Source organism: Gopherus evgoodei, chromosome 1 (genome assembly GCF_007399415.2).
Source record: "Gopherus evgoodei ecotype Sinaloan lineage chromosome 1, rGopEvg1_v1.p, whole genome shotgun sequence".
In the NCBI taxonomy this organism is placed as follows: domain Eukaryota; kingdom Metazoa; phylum Chordata; order Testudines; family Testudinidae; genus Gopherus; species Gopherus evgoodei.
The window spans coordinates 333,488,471-333,503,430 of record NC_044322.1 but is presented as its reverse complement, the minus strand read 5'-3'; the positions used below and the strand labels follow the sequence as shown (position 1 = coordinate 333,503,430).

Sequence of the window (14,960 nt, the reverse complement as noted above, 5' to 3'; positions counted from 1 at the left end):
GGACACTGCTGTTTTAGCAAACTCTTCTGCCAGTCTCCATATTAAATGTGAGGATTATTATCAGCAACAGGCAGTCTTCTAGGATGGTAGGACAGTGCTTCCTTTCATGTGCGGATTTGTATCTGTTCACATCCTCATGAACTTCATTCAAGGCCACTATCTGTCTTTTCTGTGTATGCTTTGGGTGGCTGTATAGTCCCACTTACGTGAGTTCAGAGCATGCTCTTTCTCTTGCCACAATCAGAGCTATATAAATTCATTAAAAGAAGAAATTTCTTGCATTCCTCTTCACCTACCCTCATAACCTCTCAGACTCCATCCTCAAAGCATAGGCAAGAATTTTGCACATTGAATTATGAATGCCAGTGATTCTTTCCTATATCTGGCATGCTAGTAAAGAAATTCTGATTTCAAGTGACCTACCGTACCACACTGTATTTTTGGAATGAGGCCAAACAAGACTTTTTTTTTAAAAAGAAATTGCCATGTGGAATACATAAACCAGGCGTAATATCTCACTGGGAAGCATTGATTATTCAATTCCTTCACTGGCAGGAAAGCATCCTATCCAAAGCCCACGTATTATGAGTCTGAATTCTCTCCTTTAATGGGTGAAATAGCCTAAATATCCCACCTAATAGAACACTACCGTTTTTCTGATGTATTATTCATTAAAGTTGAACTGTTTTCACAATCAATCTCAGGACATGGCTGTTCCCATTTTTTTTACTGCAAGTGTGAGCCCAACCTTGCTCCAGACCAGCTGCTTGTCAATCAGTTGTCACTTCTTGAATGCCCCTGCACAATTCTTTGCTCTAATTAGAGAAGGAAAAGTAGCTGTTTAAGACTGTCTGTTAAGTTCAGTTGATGCCAGATCTGTGTATGTTCAGTGTACTTTATACCTAAGATTGTTTTTAAAGCTTACAATTAAATCTCATGTCACCCTCCATTCAATGCTTTCTTTGATAATGATGCAGTATTGCAGCAATGGAAGCTTTACTTTATCTCCATGAAAGACTATTATCTTTAATAAATACTTCACTGTTAACACACTATTCCTACTTTTTTTTTTTTGAGAGGATGTGATACAATTGCAGGTTAAATCTGCAGTAGATCTTGTCAGAGATAAACAACTGTCCTTGCAATATAGATCTGGATATTTAGATGTCTCTGTGTGTACATAGATATAGATATGGATATATAATAAACTATATTAAACACATTGTTAACTTGATCTTGCCTCCTCAAAAAAAAAAGTAATCACAAGAATTATAATCCCTGATTATTTTTTTTGCTACCCAGAGGAAAGTCTCTGGCTACTCTTGTATATTTTCAATCACATTAATATCAGAATTGCTTGTATCTGAGCAGTAAGAAAAGCAGAGAAGTGGTCATTTTTCATACTTCAAATCACATACCAGTGACATATCTTCCTTATTTTCACTTTCTATAAAGCTTCATGCCTAATACAGTTGTAAAGAACAAGAGGAAATAGATACAATCCAGTTAGTTGCTCTAGGCCTTTAGGGATAGGTTATTTTTAATGTATTTGATTCTTACCCAGATCGTTAGAGTGGCCTCTAGGAGAAATGTAGCTACACCATTTCCCACTGCTACTCCATTTTAGATTACAAGTGACGTTTATTTATCCCAGCTGTTTGATGCTGATGTCTGAATGTGGTGCATTGAAATGTACCGATTTATCCGCTCTGGTACCTAAACTTCACCCTTCCGTCTGTGGATGTTCCTAAGTGATCTTCTCTAGGCTTCAGATAAGAAAAACAAATGTGTATCCTATAGGTCATCAGAGTCTTTCTAAAACAGAGTTGTTTTGCCCCCAAGAGGCTGATTTGGTCTCTAAACCTTTAGGTCCTTTCTGAGATGTCTGTTTCTTTTCAGACCGATTTCCTAATGAAAGACACTCATTACCAATGTGCTTTTTTAGTAAACCAATAAAATGCAGAACCTGTTTTATCAGGTACCTGCTAAGAAGCCCTTTGCTTTTTAGGATAGCTTGATAAATTCCTTACAAAGTAGAGCTTTAGGTGAGAACATAGTTTACAATAATACAAGAACTTGTATTAAGTTTCCTGGCAAGGAGCTCGACATGCTTTACAATGCAACAGCCCTTTTAGGTAGGTAAGTATCTCTATTTTACATATGGAGAATCAGAGGCACAGAGAAATTAACTGACTTGATCAAGGTCTTGCAGGAAGTCTGTGGAAAGCCAAGGGTCCAAAACAAAGGTCTCCCAATTCCCATTTTTGTGTCTTAATCACAAGACCACTTTTCTGCCCAAAACAATTTCCACTTGGTTAGCCACTCAATGGAGCAAATATTATAGGGAATTACTTTGTGACTGTTTCAGGCAGAACCACCAAGGAAGCAGTATTTGGATTGCAGTCCAGATTATGTTCAAGCAAGGGTTTAGGGTTTGGATCTGATGTTTAATCAGGGCTATGATTCAAATTCAGCTACATCTTTTGAGAAATTCTCATGAGATTTCAGCCACAGTTGAGGTAACATTAATGTTATTAGCTGTTCAGCACTCCAGAGTGAACTAGTGCTTTACAGGATAGAACAGATTGCTGACCTAAAGAACTTCCAATCTAAGCAGACCACACAGGGAGAGCTGGATGGTGGGTTTTAATTCAAACACTACCTCCTTTGATGAGTTAAAAAGGGTTCTGATTCAAGTTTCCAGTTTGGGCTTCTCCCCACTGCTGAGTATCATTATGTGATTAAACAAGAGGCTTTTTATGTACAAAATCAGTGAAATATTATTCTACTATTGTAGATAATTTTTCCATTTAAAGGGACACGATCAACTTGCATATCACATTGTGCCTGAAAATTCTATACCCAGTATAGTTACACATGAAACGTAAGATTACTGTAACTGAAGGAATATAATAGGAGAATATTCCTCATTTTTTTCCCCAGTCTACTCTGTGCATTTGACAGCACTACTTAGAAAGTTTCACTGGAATGGAAGAATGTACCAGTTCTCTATCCTTAAAATAGGGAATTTTAGTCTACTCTTTCAACCGAGTGGACTTTTTTAAGGGTACCTGCTGAATTTTCCCTGTATCTTAGTAAAAGACACTTTTAAACATCAGCAGAGGAGCAGGAAACCTTTTATTAAAATCCCTTTAAGAATTTTAAAACTAAAATCAGGTTGCACTGCTTAGAAGCTACAGTCTTTATTTTAAATTAGTCAATTTAAAAGAACTCATGTTGACAGTGTCTGTTTAAGTTGTTTCTTCAGAGGCAGGATTTTTTTGTCATTGACCAGGAAAGCCAAAGAGTATGTTAGAGGGAAGCTGTTTGGGAATCTTTTTTGATCAGAACCCTCATGCCTCTGTACTGGGCCAGCCCTGTACTTCATGTACAGCCCCACACATCCTTTCCCTGTTTGTTTGTTTGTTTTTTTCTCAATTAGACCTCAGTTCTTCTCCTGAATTACAGCTTTTCACATCCACACCCAGCAAGGACATTCAGTGAATAGTCTTAATAAGTCTTAATAAGACCATCCATTAATGCTGCTCCATTATCTGGCTATCCTATGGAGTCATGTAGTATGAAATATAATCTGCCTCTTTCCCCTTTTTTCTATAGAAAATACGATATAGCATCACCAAGATATGCCTGAGTCAGGAATACCAAAGTTCCTTCTAAATCTAGGGTTCCCACACTGGCACTTGGTTGTGTCATCTATGCCACCAATCAACTGTGGGGTAGGTTCTATTAACCTTACTCATGCTGCAGAATTGGTTCTAATACCCTTATTCACCTTATTCTGTGAGTAGTCCCATTAATTTCAAAGAGTAAGGTCCAGCCTGAGTAAAGGTATCAGACTCTAACACCCAATGCATTTAAAGTTTTCATAAGAACAAATCCCCAAAAGGTGAAGAGAAATAGAACCATAACTTTTATACAAAAGGAAGGAAAAAAACGTGATGGGGGAAGCGGGAATGATGTTTAAGAAAAATATTGGGCACATCTATTATTTGAATTCTGGTAAAATTATTGATATTAGGAAAATGGTTGTGGCGGGGTGGGGGAGAGAATATATATACTAAGAGTGATAGGAGCCACAGCCAATTGCTATTAGCACATTAGTTTTCTATTCCCACAGGAAAATCATTTTTTCTTTCTGTCACTGATTTGAACAGGGGATGTAAAATAAGCAAACAATCCATGATAAAGAAAAATCTTCTTGGAAGAATACTAACAGATACAGATATCTCCAGAATTCTAACTTATGAAAAAGCAATATATATGTATGGAAAGCATGGCTGGATATGGACTACATAATGTGTGAGGCTGGTCTCTATAAACATTCATCCACAAACACATTCAGTAGGTATGACCTACCCTATTACACTTTGAATACAGTGGAAGCGAAAAGCTGTTGAATTCTTTAAAATGGCCTGCCTGGTGGCTAGTTCAGTGACATATAATAGATGTAAATCTTTTCCAAATAAACCACTTCATGTTGGGGCTTTTTTTTTTTTTTTTTTTTTTTGGTTCTAATAGCTATAGTCACTTTAAAGTTAGATTAACTTGTCCTTTTGTGAACATTGAAAAATCAATTTGCATAAATGAATAGCATGGAAGAAAGTGGAGGGAAGGAGCAATACTGAATAAATGGTCACCAGGGACTGTGGCAGTTCACGTAAATGCAACAGACTGGTATTGCTGCTGGGATCATCACAAGAAATTTACATTTTTATTCCTGTGAAGAGTGAGGTGCCTTACAGGGCAGTGTCAGGTTTTTCTTGGGAGTTTAATGGTTTCCATCTCTGTTGTGGTATTATTCATGCATGTTTATTCTGAGTCCTAGAACAGACAGCTGCAGCAGCAGAGGGCAAAGGCATGCTATTTATCTGTCTTGCAGTCAATTGCTACAAAGCACTGGAACTGTTTCCGTTATGAATACGTTTTCTGAGGCAGAGACTGGCCAGATACTTATATTCATCTTTGTAAATTATCTTCTTATTAGGCTTTTTTTTTAGACTGTAATCCAAGCAAGAAACAAGAGGAGCCAGTGCTTAGAAACTACAGTGATGAGTTCTGTATAAAATCCTAAAATAGGTAGATGGAGCAAGACTGTTTTAAAAGGCAATTGAAAGTGTAAAACATGTGGGCAGGACAAACATTTTATCTGTTACCCAACGTAACCCCCCCCCCAATGACCGCTTATAACTGTTTGGATTCTGGAGAAGGTCCAAAAAATAGTGCTGGACAAATAGTAGTCAGTTTAGACCTGGCATTTTGGAATGCAAAGACAACAGGAAGGTGGATTAGTCCTTACTTCCGCTAGCCATCCAACTGATCTCATGTAAATTGGGCACTTGGCTGTCACAGTAGAAAACTGCACACTCTCTGACTTTCACTTTCTTTCTGAAAACTGAGAGTGCAACCCATGTGAAATTGCCAAATCTTTGGCAAGATTTGGGTGGAATTTTTGGCATGTGTATAGATTCCATGTGAAATAAAAGCTCAGTCCACACATGCTTGAAAATTCAGCCCTAGCTCAGAGATCTCTTGCAAACCTCCTTTGCTGGTTTGTAATCAGAGTCCCAGACATGTTGTCATTAGTTCAGAGCATAGTTACTATGGTGGGAGATGGCTACTTTGGTGGAAAGCTCATCTTGTTACTTTAGGTAAGAAATGCACAACACATTTCCAACCTCTGTAGATAGCTCACTTTCCTTGAATATCTATCTTTGCTATCAAGAATGAAGCATTAACTTTTCTTAGTTTTATACTTCACTTAGTCATGCATTTCTCCCCACTCATCCCTCCTCCCCATGGAAGTATGTAAGAAGAATCAAGTTCAGTGTGTTAGAATTGCTTTAATAAAACAGAAATGGTTAAACCATCTAAGAACTATAACAACACTTTTGTCGCTATGTGAATGGTTTGGTTTGGTCTTTCCTATACTGTAAATGTTTTAAAAGACAGTCAGGAAAAAGGCTGCTAAGTTATTAACTACTTTCTCTCTGACATGCCATGGGACATACTGTAAATGAGAGTTGTCATAGTTCATGGCAATTGCATGCTTTATTTCCCCTGAAGTGGTACACAAGGGCATCCACTCTCAGCTTACAGCTCCCCAACTGTTGCCTCTTTTGGTTGGAGACATGTGTCTCTTTCTCTTTTGACTGGCGTATTTCCAGGCTGGACAGTTGCCTTTCCTTTGCTGTGTCATTCCCAGCACAGACAGGTTGCCCTAGGACACCTACTTGCTTTCTCTTCAGAGACTGATAACAGTGTAATTGCTACAGACATAAATTACCACACAGCTCTTTCTAAGCAAGCCTACAAGCATTACAGAGAAAACATATTAATAACAATAAAAGAACTTGCACACATGCTAATAAGCTTACCAGAGTTCATCCCAATACTTACATGGGCTCTGACAAATGCACCCTTTTAATACCCAACCCTAGGGACATCGTCATGGTTGCAAGTTCATCTGAGCTTCAGCACAGAACAAGCACAGAGTCTTATGAAGCCCCAGGAGACAACTTCTTCCAATCCTCCCCTAAGGATTGGGGCCCTCTGTGGACCAGGGGTCCTGTCTATTTGCTGGAACAGGAAGAAGCCCCTGGGGCAGATTAACCCCAGTCTTTTATCAAAAGTATTTTCTTTGTCTGATGCTCTCTGAAGAATCCAGTTTGAACTGTTCATTTCTCCCGGGGGGTGGGGAGTGACTTCAAAGGGTTGATCATGGAAGAAGTACATTAGCATCCCTCCTCCTTTCTAGAGAAGGTACATACAATGCCACAACAACATGTACATACATGTGTTTTTAATTCAATGCATGTCAAAAATAGTAATGCTAATTCAGTAAGGTTTAACTGAACTCACTAAAGCTTATCTTAATTCCATAAGATTTGCTCACAGGAAATTGTCTGTTACAGGGTGATTTGGATGTAGCTACATATAAACACACAGAGCTTAGATACAGTACAATAGTGGTTAGATTCAATTAAAAAATGATAGACATTTGTCAGTTCAATGTATCTGACCGACAAGTTCAAGGGTTCCCCAAATTATGATCTTCTTACTGTAAGTAGTATACAGGCAGATATGCTGGGCCATTTTTTAAAAATAGCCTCTAATTTTGAGCCCACTGGAGTGTCAGTTACTTGCAAGTGCAGATGGTGTCTGATCCATTAAAACTATCTAAAAACTTCCTTTAATGTCAATGGAAAAATTCCCATTAACTTCAGTTGTTTTGGGATCAGGCTGTAGGTATCTAAATATTATTAGATAATTGCCCCCTCAGTTGACTGCAGAGACGAAATGTGGTCCCTTTATATGTTATGAAGTTTACATACATGCATATGCACATAAATACATAGTTATGTAATACAATAAAAAAACCATTGTGAAGCACACTGCTTCAATAATCTGTGGGGAGGTATCTTTCGGGACAACCTGCTAGTATTAGCTAAAAACGAAATGTAAGGCAGGGTGGAGTAAGGACTCATAGTAGAGGATTTTGTAAATCACAATGCTAACAGTAGGATAAGATCACGTGCATAGCGTAGGAAAAGGTGTAAAATTTAGGGATTCCCTAGTGATGGGGAAGAGTTGAGACAATTCTTGTCAAATCCATTCACCCACTTGCATTTTACAATTTAAATCAAGGATGGTGAGTGATCTGGCAGAGAAGTATTCACAAAGCACAGGAACGCGGGCTCAGCCCTTGTGAGGAGTGTAAGTACTGCGGCAGCTCTGCCTCAACTGGGGAGGGACCTTGGAAACTCTGCAGGAGGCTGAAATGTACCAGAGCCTCTTTTCTGCAGACAGGAAGAAGACTAGTTAGAGGAGGGGAGACAACCTTCCAATATTCCCTTCACTTTACATTCTACATATTGATGGGGAGTGGGATTCTTCTGTCTAGTGGGCTGCTGGGTGATATTTTATCAATAGCTGGCTGGGAAGTATGCTGCTAATGCAGATTATAATAATTTTATCAATATCCTAACATTGGGTGCAAATATTTCCAGTATGCCATTCAGAAAATGCGATCTCTGCAGCAACACAGAAAAACTATACTAGGGAAAGGAACAACAGAAAGGTAAGGTTATCCCTGCCAGCACTCTTTGGCTGAAGTGTATCAAGCAAAGCAAAATAGTCTATTTTAGGACTTAAAACCTACTTTGTGAAAACTTGGGGTGAATTCTTGTTCCACTGAAGTCAATGCAAAATTCGCACTGACTTTACCAGGGTCAGGATTTCATTGTGCATTCCTAACTTGGACCTGTGAACACGTAAGCAGATCCAGGGTTGAAGCTTGGGCCAGGGAATTGGAGCCCAGGATTTTATTACTTCAGCCGCAAGGTTTCAGATTAGGAAACCAAAAGCATTCTCTACTGCTAAAAGCTTTTACAATCTTTGTTACTTAGTTTATAACTTGTATTGCAATCTCTGTCAAACTAATTAGTAGCTGTATGAGGAATTGAAGATAAGTCAGGTGGGCATTCTGAACAACTTTAGAGTATCTCTTTTTCCCTTTAAATTAATTTCCCAACACCAGGGGTCTGGTTGCAGGGTTGAGCTACCAGGGTATATGGTATAAGAATTCCATTTATTCCAGTCATTCAGGGGCCTACTTTTTTCTCTTTATTAATGTGTAGAGGGTGCGGTGATTATTTGTAAAGCATGAAGAATGAAGAGAAGGGAGGATAGCATGGAGATGCAATCTCTCTTCTCCTCCTTATGCTCTCTACATCCTTTCAACTTACTGTCTCCACCGCACCCTAGCATTTTACAATGAAGTATCCTTCCCGCTCCTCTCATTTTATTTCTTAAAGCATTGATACCATATTCACACAGCAAATCTGAATGTTCAAAGTGGAGGCAGGGATAGCAAGGCAGGAGACTTTTAAATCCATGAAATAACAAAGCAGTAGGTTTCTGCAAATGAGTGTGGTTGGATCTGAATCTTTCTCCATACTGAGACACACAGTATGGAAGATCACTATGAAAAAGTGAGCATGCCAATCTATCAGCAGTTTATGCTGTTGCTTTTAACTTTGGGTCATTCCAATATAATTCATAAAATCCTGAGCAAGGTCAGCCTTATTCTTCACAGAATAGTATCTTACTTTCACCTAATAAGTCAGAGAGCTCTAGCTTCATGTGCCATCCTGCATCAAAAATATTCCTAGACTGCAGAATTTTGTACTGATACTAAATCTTTGCAATGGGAGGAAGGAAGGAATGTAAATGGAAAACAAAACATTTAACTGAAGCAGAACTTTAACATAATTTTTTCTTGCTGAATGTATATATAAAACAAGAGAATATACCTCAATAATCATCCAGGTTTTTTGCCTTCAGCCTGTCTGAGGCCATGTGGTTTGGAGATCTGATCACTAGTCCGAAAAGAAAAGGCTGTTTTCAAGATTTCTGGGGTGTTTTTTCCTGGAAAAGGTGAGAGGATAAAAGCAGAAATCTGTGAAATACACTTTGTGCCTTATAGGGCAAATATATACAGAGAGAGAGAGAGAGAGAGAAATGTTTCAAGCTGTTGCTAAACTGATTTGGAGGCAGGTATTTCTTTCATTTACCTCTCCAAGGGGTAGGTTAAAAAATAAATCTAAATTTCATACACGACTTGTACCAAGGAAATTGGATTTTCTTATTTATTTTGCTCATTCGCATACACTTTTACTATTTTCTGGAGTTATGTTTGGTATTTCTATCAAAAATGAGAATTTTAACTATTGAGAAATGTCCGGAAACAAAGAAGGTAGTGTTTGAACAGTCAAACAGCATTTTGTAGTACTCATATTTCCTTAATACACCTCAAAACATTTTTCTCTGAACAATGCCTGTGTAATTTAGAAACAATTTATAAACTGATACTTTTTGGTAAGTTTGTCCAACAGGCTTCTTGTCATAGAAATACTTCATTTCTTTATCTTTTGTGATTATGCTGTCTTTCATTGTTCTCATTTTATCTTTTGTGTGCACTATTTTGTTCTGTTGTTTCTCTTTCAAGCTACTATCTTTTTTCTTTCCTTTCATTTTACAATGGTTTCTAATCCATTTTTCTTTCTTGAGGTTCATAAGGCAATGGTTTTTGCAATATCATTTTTTATACCTCTACAATTAAAACAAGTTTCTAACTACATTGATCATAAATATACTTTTGTTTTAATTTGTACTTGTAATGGCATCACTAGAGGGCAGTATTGAATAAATTAGTGTGCTGAACAATGCTATGACAAATTAGAAGCAGAAAAGCCCTTAGAAGAAAAATACTTGCATTTTTTTATTAAATATAAATACTTTTGGATTTCAGTTTTTATCAAATTCCCATTTGTACAGGATGGAATGAATCATAAACTTCATAATAAAGTATTTATTGGATCACTTTATATGTAACTTAATACAAGAGGAAGAGCAGTCTGTAAAATTATTAGAAAAATGGATGGGCAGGGGGCTCAGTAGACAGTAACAGTTAAGCTGTTGTAAACTATTAATTCATAACATTGTCATAGAACTTTAATCTTTAACTAGACATCATGGTTAAAATTTCATATAGCATATAAAATATATACATTATCTCAGTATTGTTTCCCAGAGAAAATGTTTTCAGTAACAAATAAATATTTTCCAATTCATTAATTTGTTCCTTGGAATATATAGTACAGTATATTTTGAAATAATGGGCAGCAAAGATAACCAAAAGCGTGGAGTAAGATGTTGACTCATTTTTTCTTATTGATTTACAGGTCTCCTGACAAATGCAGCAGCAAAGAATTCTCGTATGAGTGATCTAGGTTCTGTGTGAGCTACTTACCTTAGTCAAGTTTCACTGCTGTGGATCATCATCCATTATATGTCATCAATTCAACTGTCTGTTTCTCTATATCTCATAAAAGACAGCATAATTTCTCTACATTCTGAGCTAAAAGTCTGTTCTACCATTCTAAGGAGCACTGGACTAAGGAATATAGATATAAGAGATATGCTTGGGCATTAGCAATACAAAAAGTTCATGGTTAACGTTTCATCTGCGTTATACACCACTGCTGGACTCGATGTTACCTACATGTTTTGATCTGAAGGGTCTACTGCACTGAAGAGTATTCATCCCAATCAGCCTTAGAGAAGACTGTTTTGTCTATGGGAGGACACTGAGGTGCAAAAGAGAATCTCTTCTTGTCCCTGGACTGTCTGAATTGCTTTTATTTTCTTATTCTTTCAGTATATACAATAGACCAAAGAGCAAAATCTATTTTAAAGTGGACACAATCGTACTGTTAAGAGAGCTATCTGGGTTAAATTGTAGGGTGGTCTCCACAAAGACATGATTTCAACTCTCACAAAGCTGAGATGTTCCTGTACAGCAGAAGTCTTTATGGAACACTGCAGTAAAAACTAAACTAGAAAATTACTCTTGAAAACCACATTATAAACAATGAAATGGAGCATGGAGAGAAAACAGCATATGTTTGAAAAACTACAAACTGTCTACATGGCACCTTTATTCCTCTGTACTTAGATTGACTTTCTCGTACTAAAATCATTTTCAGTTTTAACCAGTTAAACATGCCTCTTCTACAGTTCCATTTTTTGATAGTTAAAATTGGATAATACAGTATTTGCAAAGAGCATGTTTGGTCATCTGTGGCCTATGTCTCATCTGATACATCATTTAGCACCAGAAAGCAAATTAAAGGGAAAAAAAGTAACACTTGTTTGAAAGAGATCATTAAATGTATTTTGAAAAGCCTAAAGTTATATATTTAACAGTTTTTATATGTTGTATATTTGTAGAAAATCCTATTTAACAATTAACGTGGTAACTCTGACGGTCATGACAAATGGTTCAGAGTTAAGTTGTGTTTTATTACTTCAGTTGTCTCTGAAGTGACAGGTGTCATTTGCTTTCTTCCATTAGGATATTCTGGATGTAAAGCATGACAAGAGAGGACTCTGTAGAAAAAGCAAAGAATAATGTTGTTTCTATTACATAAATGCATTCAACCATTGCACTGTTGGAAGGCATTTTTTTTTGTCTTTATGTACTGGTAAAAATAGAGTGTAAAATATTTTAATCATGGCTTTCCATACCGAGGTTTTTTTTTTCTCTCTCTCTCTCCTTCTCCCCACCCTCCTCTACATAATACAGTATAAAGGTCAATTTGCGGCCTGTTCCTTGACCCAGATTCAATGTTTTACTTCATCGTTAAAAACCCTTCTTTTTTGGCATGATCAGGTAGTGAAAAGTTAATGCAAAGACAGCATAAAAAAGAGGGGAAATAAAGATAAAAAGATCCTTCACTCCCTATTACTGTACCTTTCTATATATGTCTGGTACATATTGATATGATGAAATCAACAAATGAGCTTAACTTCTTCCTGGCAAATGTATTCCAGTTTTAACTATTTCTCCAAGTTTCCACTGTAGTATACTACCTAATACTCCAATTAACTTTTAGTACTATGCTAGTTCTATGCTACTGAAGAAAAATATATAGAGACTGTTCAAGCAACCATAGATAAAAAAATACAAAAACAAAAGGTTATTTTTTTTTGTAAGGCCTGTTCCACTATTCAGGCTTATTTAATACGCAGGTTGCAGAAACCATGAATTATAGGTGACTGTGTCTTTTGAGTAAAATAAACATATAAGAATTTCTTATTTAATCTTAAGGTTTTCGACCAGTATCAAAGTAGCAATTCAATGCCAGTCACTTGAAGAGTGTTATGAACTGACTGCACTATAAATGACCAATGTCTGGTTTAAAATGTCATGCAATAAACGATGGTAAATACATTTACTGTACTACTAGAACTCAAGAGCCAGATCCCTCACTCACCAATTTTCTTTTTTGTTTCAGTTTATTTTTAAAGGGAGTGTAGTAGCCTTATTTAGTAAACACAGAAAAACTAAAGATGTTACATTTTTGTTGCTTTACAGTACTCAGTTTTGTGTTGGTTCAGCTAAATTATGGAAATAAAGAAAATCCTTTTATAAGTGAGACTTTTGTTCCCTGATCATGATGTCACACAGAGAATTTCAGTAGAGGGCGCTTGCGGGTAGGGGAACAGGGAAGTAGATTCTCACAATGAAATAGGTGAAAATATTCAGTATTGGAAATTGAAATAATACCCTACATTTGTAAAATTGCTAACAGTTTTGGGCACTGACATTTTTGGGTGCCCAGTATGAGACAAGCGCCGAGTACCCATTCTCTGGAAATTAGGCCCCTTTATCATATCTCAGATTGGACACTCAAAATCAGTAATCACTTTTGAAAATTTCATCTAATATCTCTATGTTTCATTACTTTGAATGCTCAACAAAAGAGAAATATGTCCTTGTTTTTAAGGTCTGCTCAGAAGCAACAAAGCACGAAAAGTTTAGATTATTGGTCGGAGACAAGTGTACGTTCTAGTTAGAAATGGGGATGAGCCTAGTTTGTGTGACAGAAATCTCAAGTCACTTCAGAAGAGGACTTTTCAGAATGTACATTTTCAAATGAATGAAATATACTGACTGTTTTTGTAAATATAAATTAGTGTCCTCAATGCTATGCTGAAACCTTTATCTTTCAGTGATGTTACACTTTTACAATGTTGTGAGCTTCAGACCTTACAGAACTTGATTTCACAAAGAATTCTGATTGGTTTATGTGGGTATTTTATGTGCCTCTTCCACAAAGAAATTTAAGGCTTAGGAGAGGCATATCTGATTTGAATGCTGTTAAATATCCTCCTTTTCTCAGTTTTCAAATGGGTAACTTTCCAAAACACACAGAAAGGATGATAAAATATGAAAAGGGTAGAGTTAGAGAAAAAGGTCACCCCACAGCCTAACAAAAACAAAAATACAGAAAAATTCAGAAGACCTTTCGTATAATTTTCAGAAAAGCTGCTGGTATAGCTTTCTGTCAGCCCGTGCAGGGACAGATCCAACTAATGCTTCAAACAACTGAGATTTCACAAGACCATTACTGAAGTAAATATTAACACACTAGCAATCCACATAGCAATTTCTCTGATTTCATAATTACGTTTCTAACGTGCTCTTTTATTGTGAACAAATCTTTTTCTTGCTGTATAGGTTTTATGCACACAATGTTCTTTGGTCAGCTGCTTGTTTACTGAAAGTGTACCCACATGTTTTTGTGTAAATCTTTAACCCTCGCATTTTCTATGTAATATGGCCTAGTAATCATCATCTTGAGTATTAATTAGAGTTCCATAAGAAAATAAAGAATGCCATACCATGACTGAAGAATTGTACAGGCAGCATTAGCTATGTCTGAACCAAAAGGGAATAAATGAATTGGCTTAAAGGATAAACACAGCTCTGATAGTCTAAACTAATGAACAGATGAACAGAACAAGTGCACGGCAAAATTGGATACCGATACCTAGGAAGGGAAGACAGAAGCATTTGCAACTAAAATTCAAGGAGAAAAATAGAAAAACACTTGAGGTCAGGAACATAATTGCTCCCTCCACATAGAAATAATATCAGAAAGAGAATATTTGGGGCTAGCTGGAAGGGTATTCTTAAATGTCTGTATGTCACAAATGCAAAGAAAGTTCCATGAAAAAGTGGGCAGAGGTAGACTTGAAAGTATGAGCATAAATACTCCCACACCATTTAAGGGAGGAACTGAAATTTGGCAGGGAAATAGAAGTCATTGGCCTTTGTGATTAAGCATTTTGGCCTTTGTTATCAAGGGAAAGGTTGAATCAGTCAGATGTACAATAGCGTTCTCCATTAGAAAAGTTTGGAATGGACCTTTGGAAAATTAGGTAGAATTGCCTGGAAATTCCTGCAGTGCAGTCCAAAACACAACAGGTGTAGCCAGAGGAGGATTTCTGCATGCAGGGAAATCCTCAGGAAGTGCAGAGTTCCTGTAACATCACCCTCGCTCCTAAACACTGATATTGGGAGCATGGGAAAT

General features: G+C 36.9%; 1 protein-coding gene across 6 annotated transcripts in view; it reads left to right on the top strand.

The window, feature by feature from the left end:
* Positions 1–14,258, top strand: part of TAFA5 (TAFA chemokine like family member 5) — a 628,888-nt gene extending 614,630 nt beyond the window's left edge. For 3 of the 6 annotated variants that reach the window (XR_003998545.1, XR_003998540.1, XR_003998542.1), the window contains 2 exons: positions 9,364–9,456; positions 10,764–14,258. Coding sequence is in view for 1 of the 6 variants with exons in the window: in XM_030549247.1 (XP_030405107.1) it covers positions 10,764–10,772 (9 nt within the window). In the remaining 5 variants the exon portion in view is untranslated. The remainder of the gene's footprint in view (positions 1–9,363; positions 9,457–10,763) is intronic. The other 3 variants (XR_003998541.1, XR_003998543.1, XM_030549247.1) reach the window with 1 other exon arrangement.
* Positions 14,259–14,960: the final 702 nt, after the last annotated feature.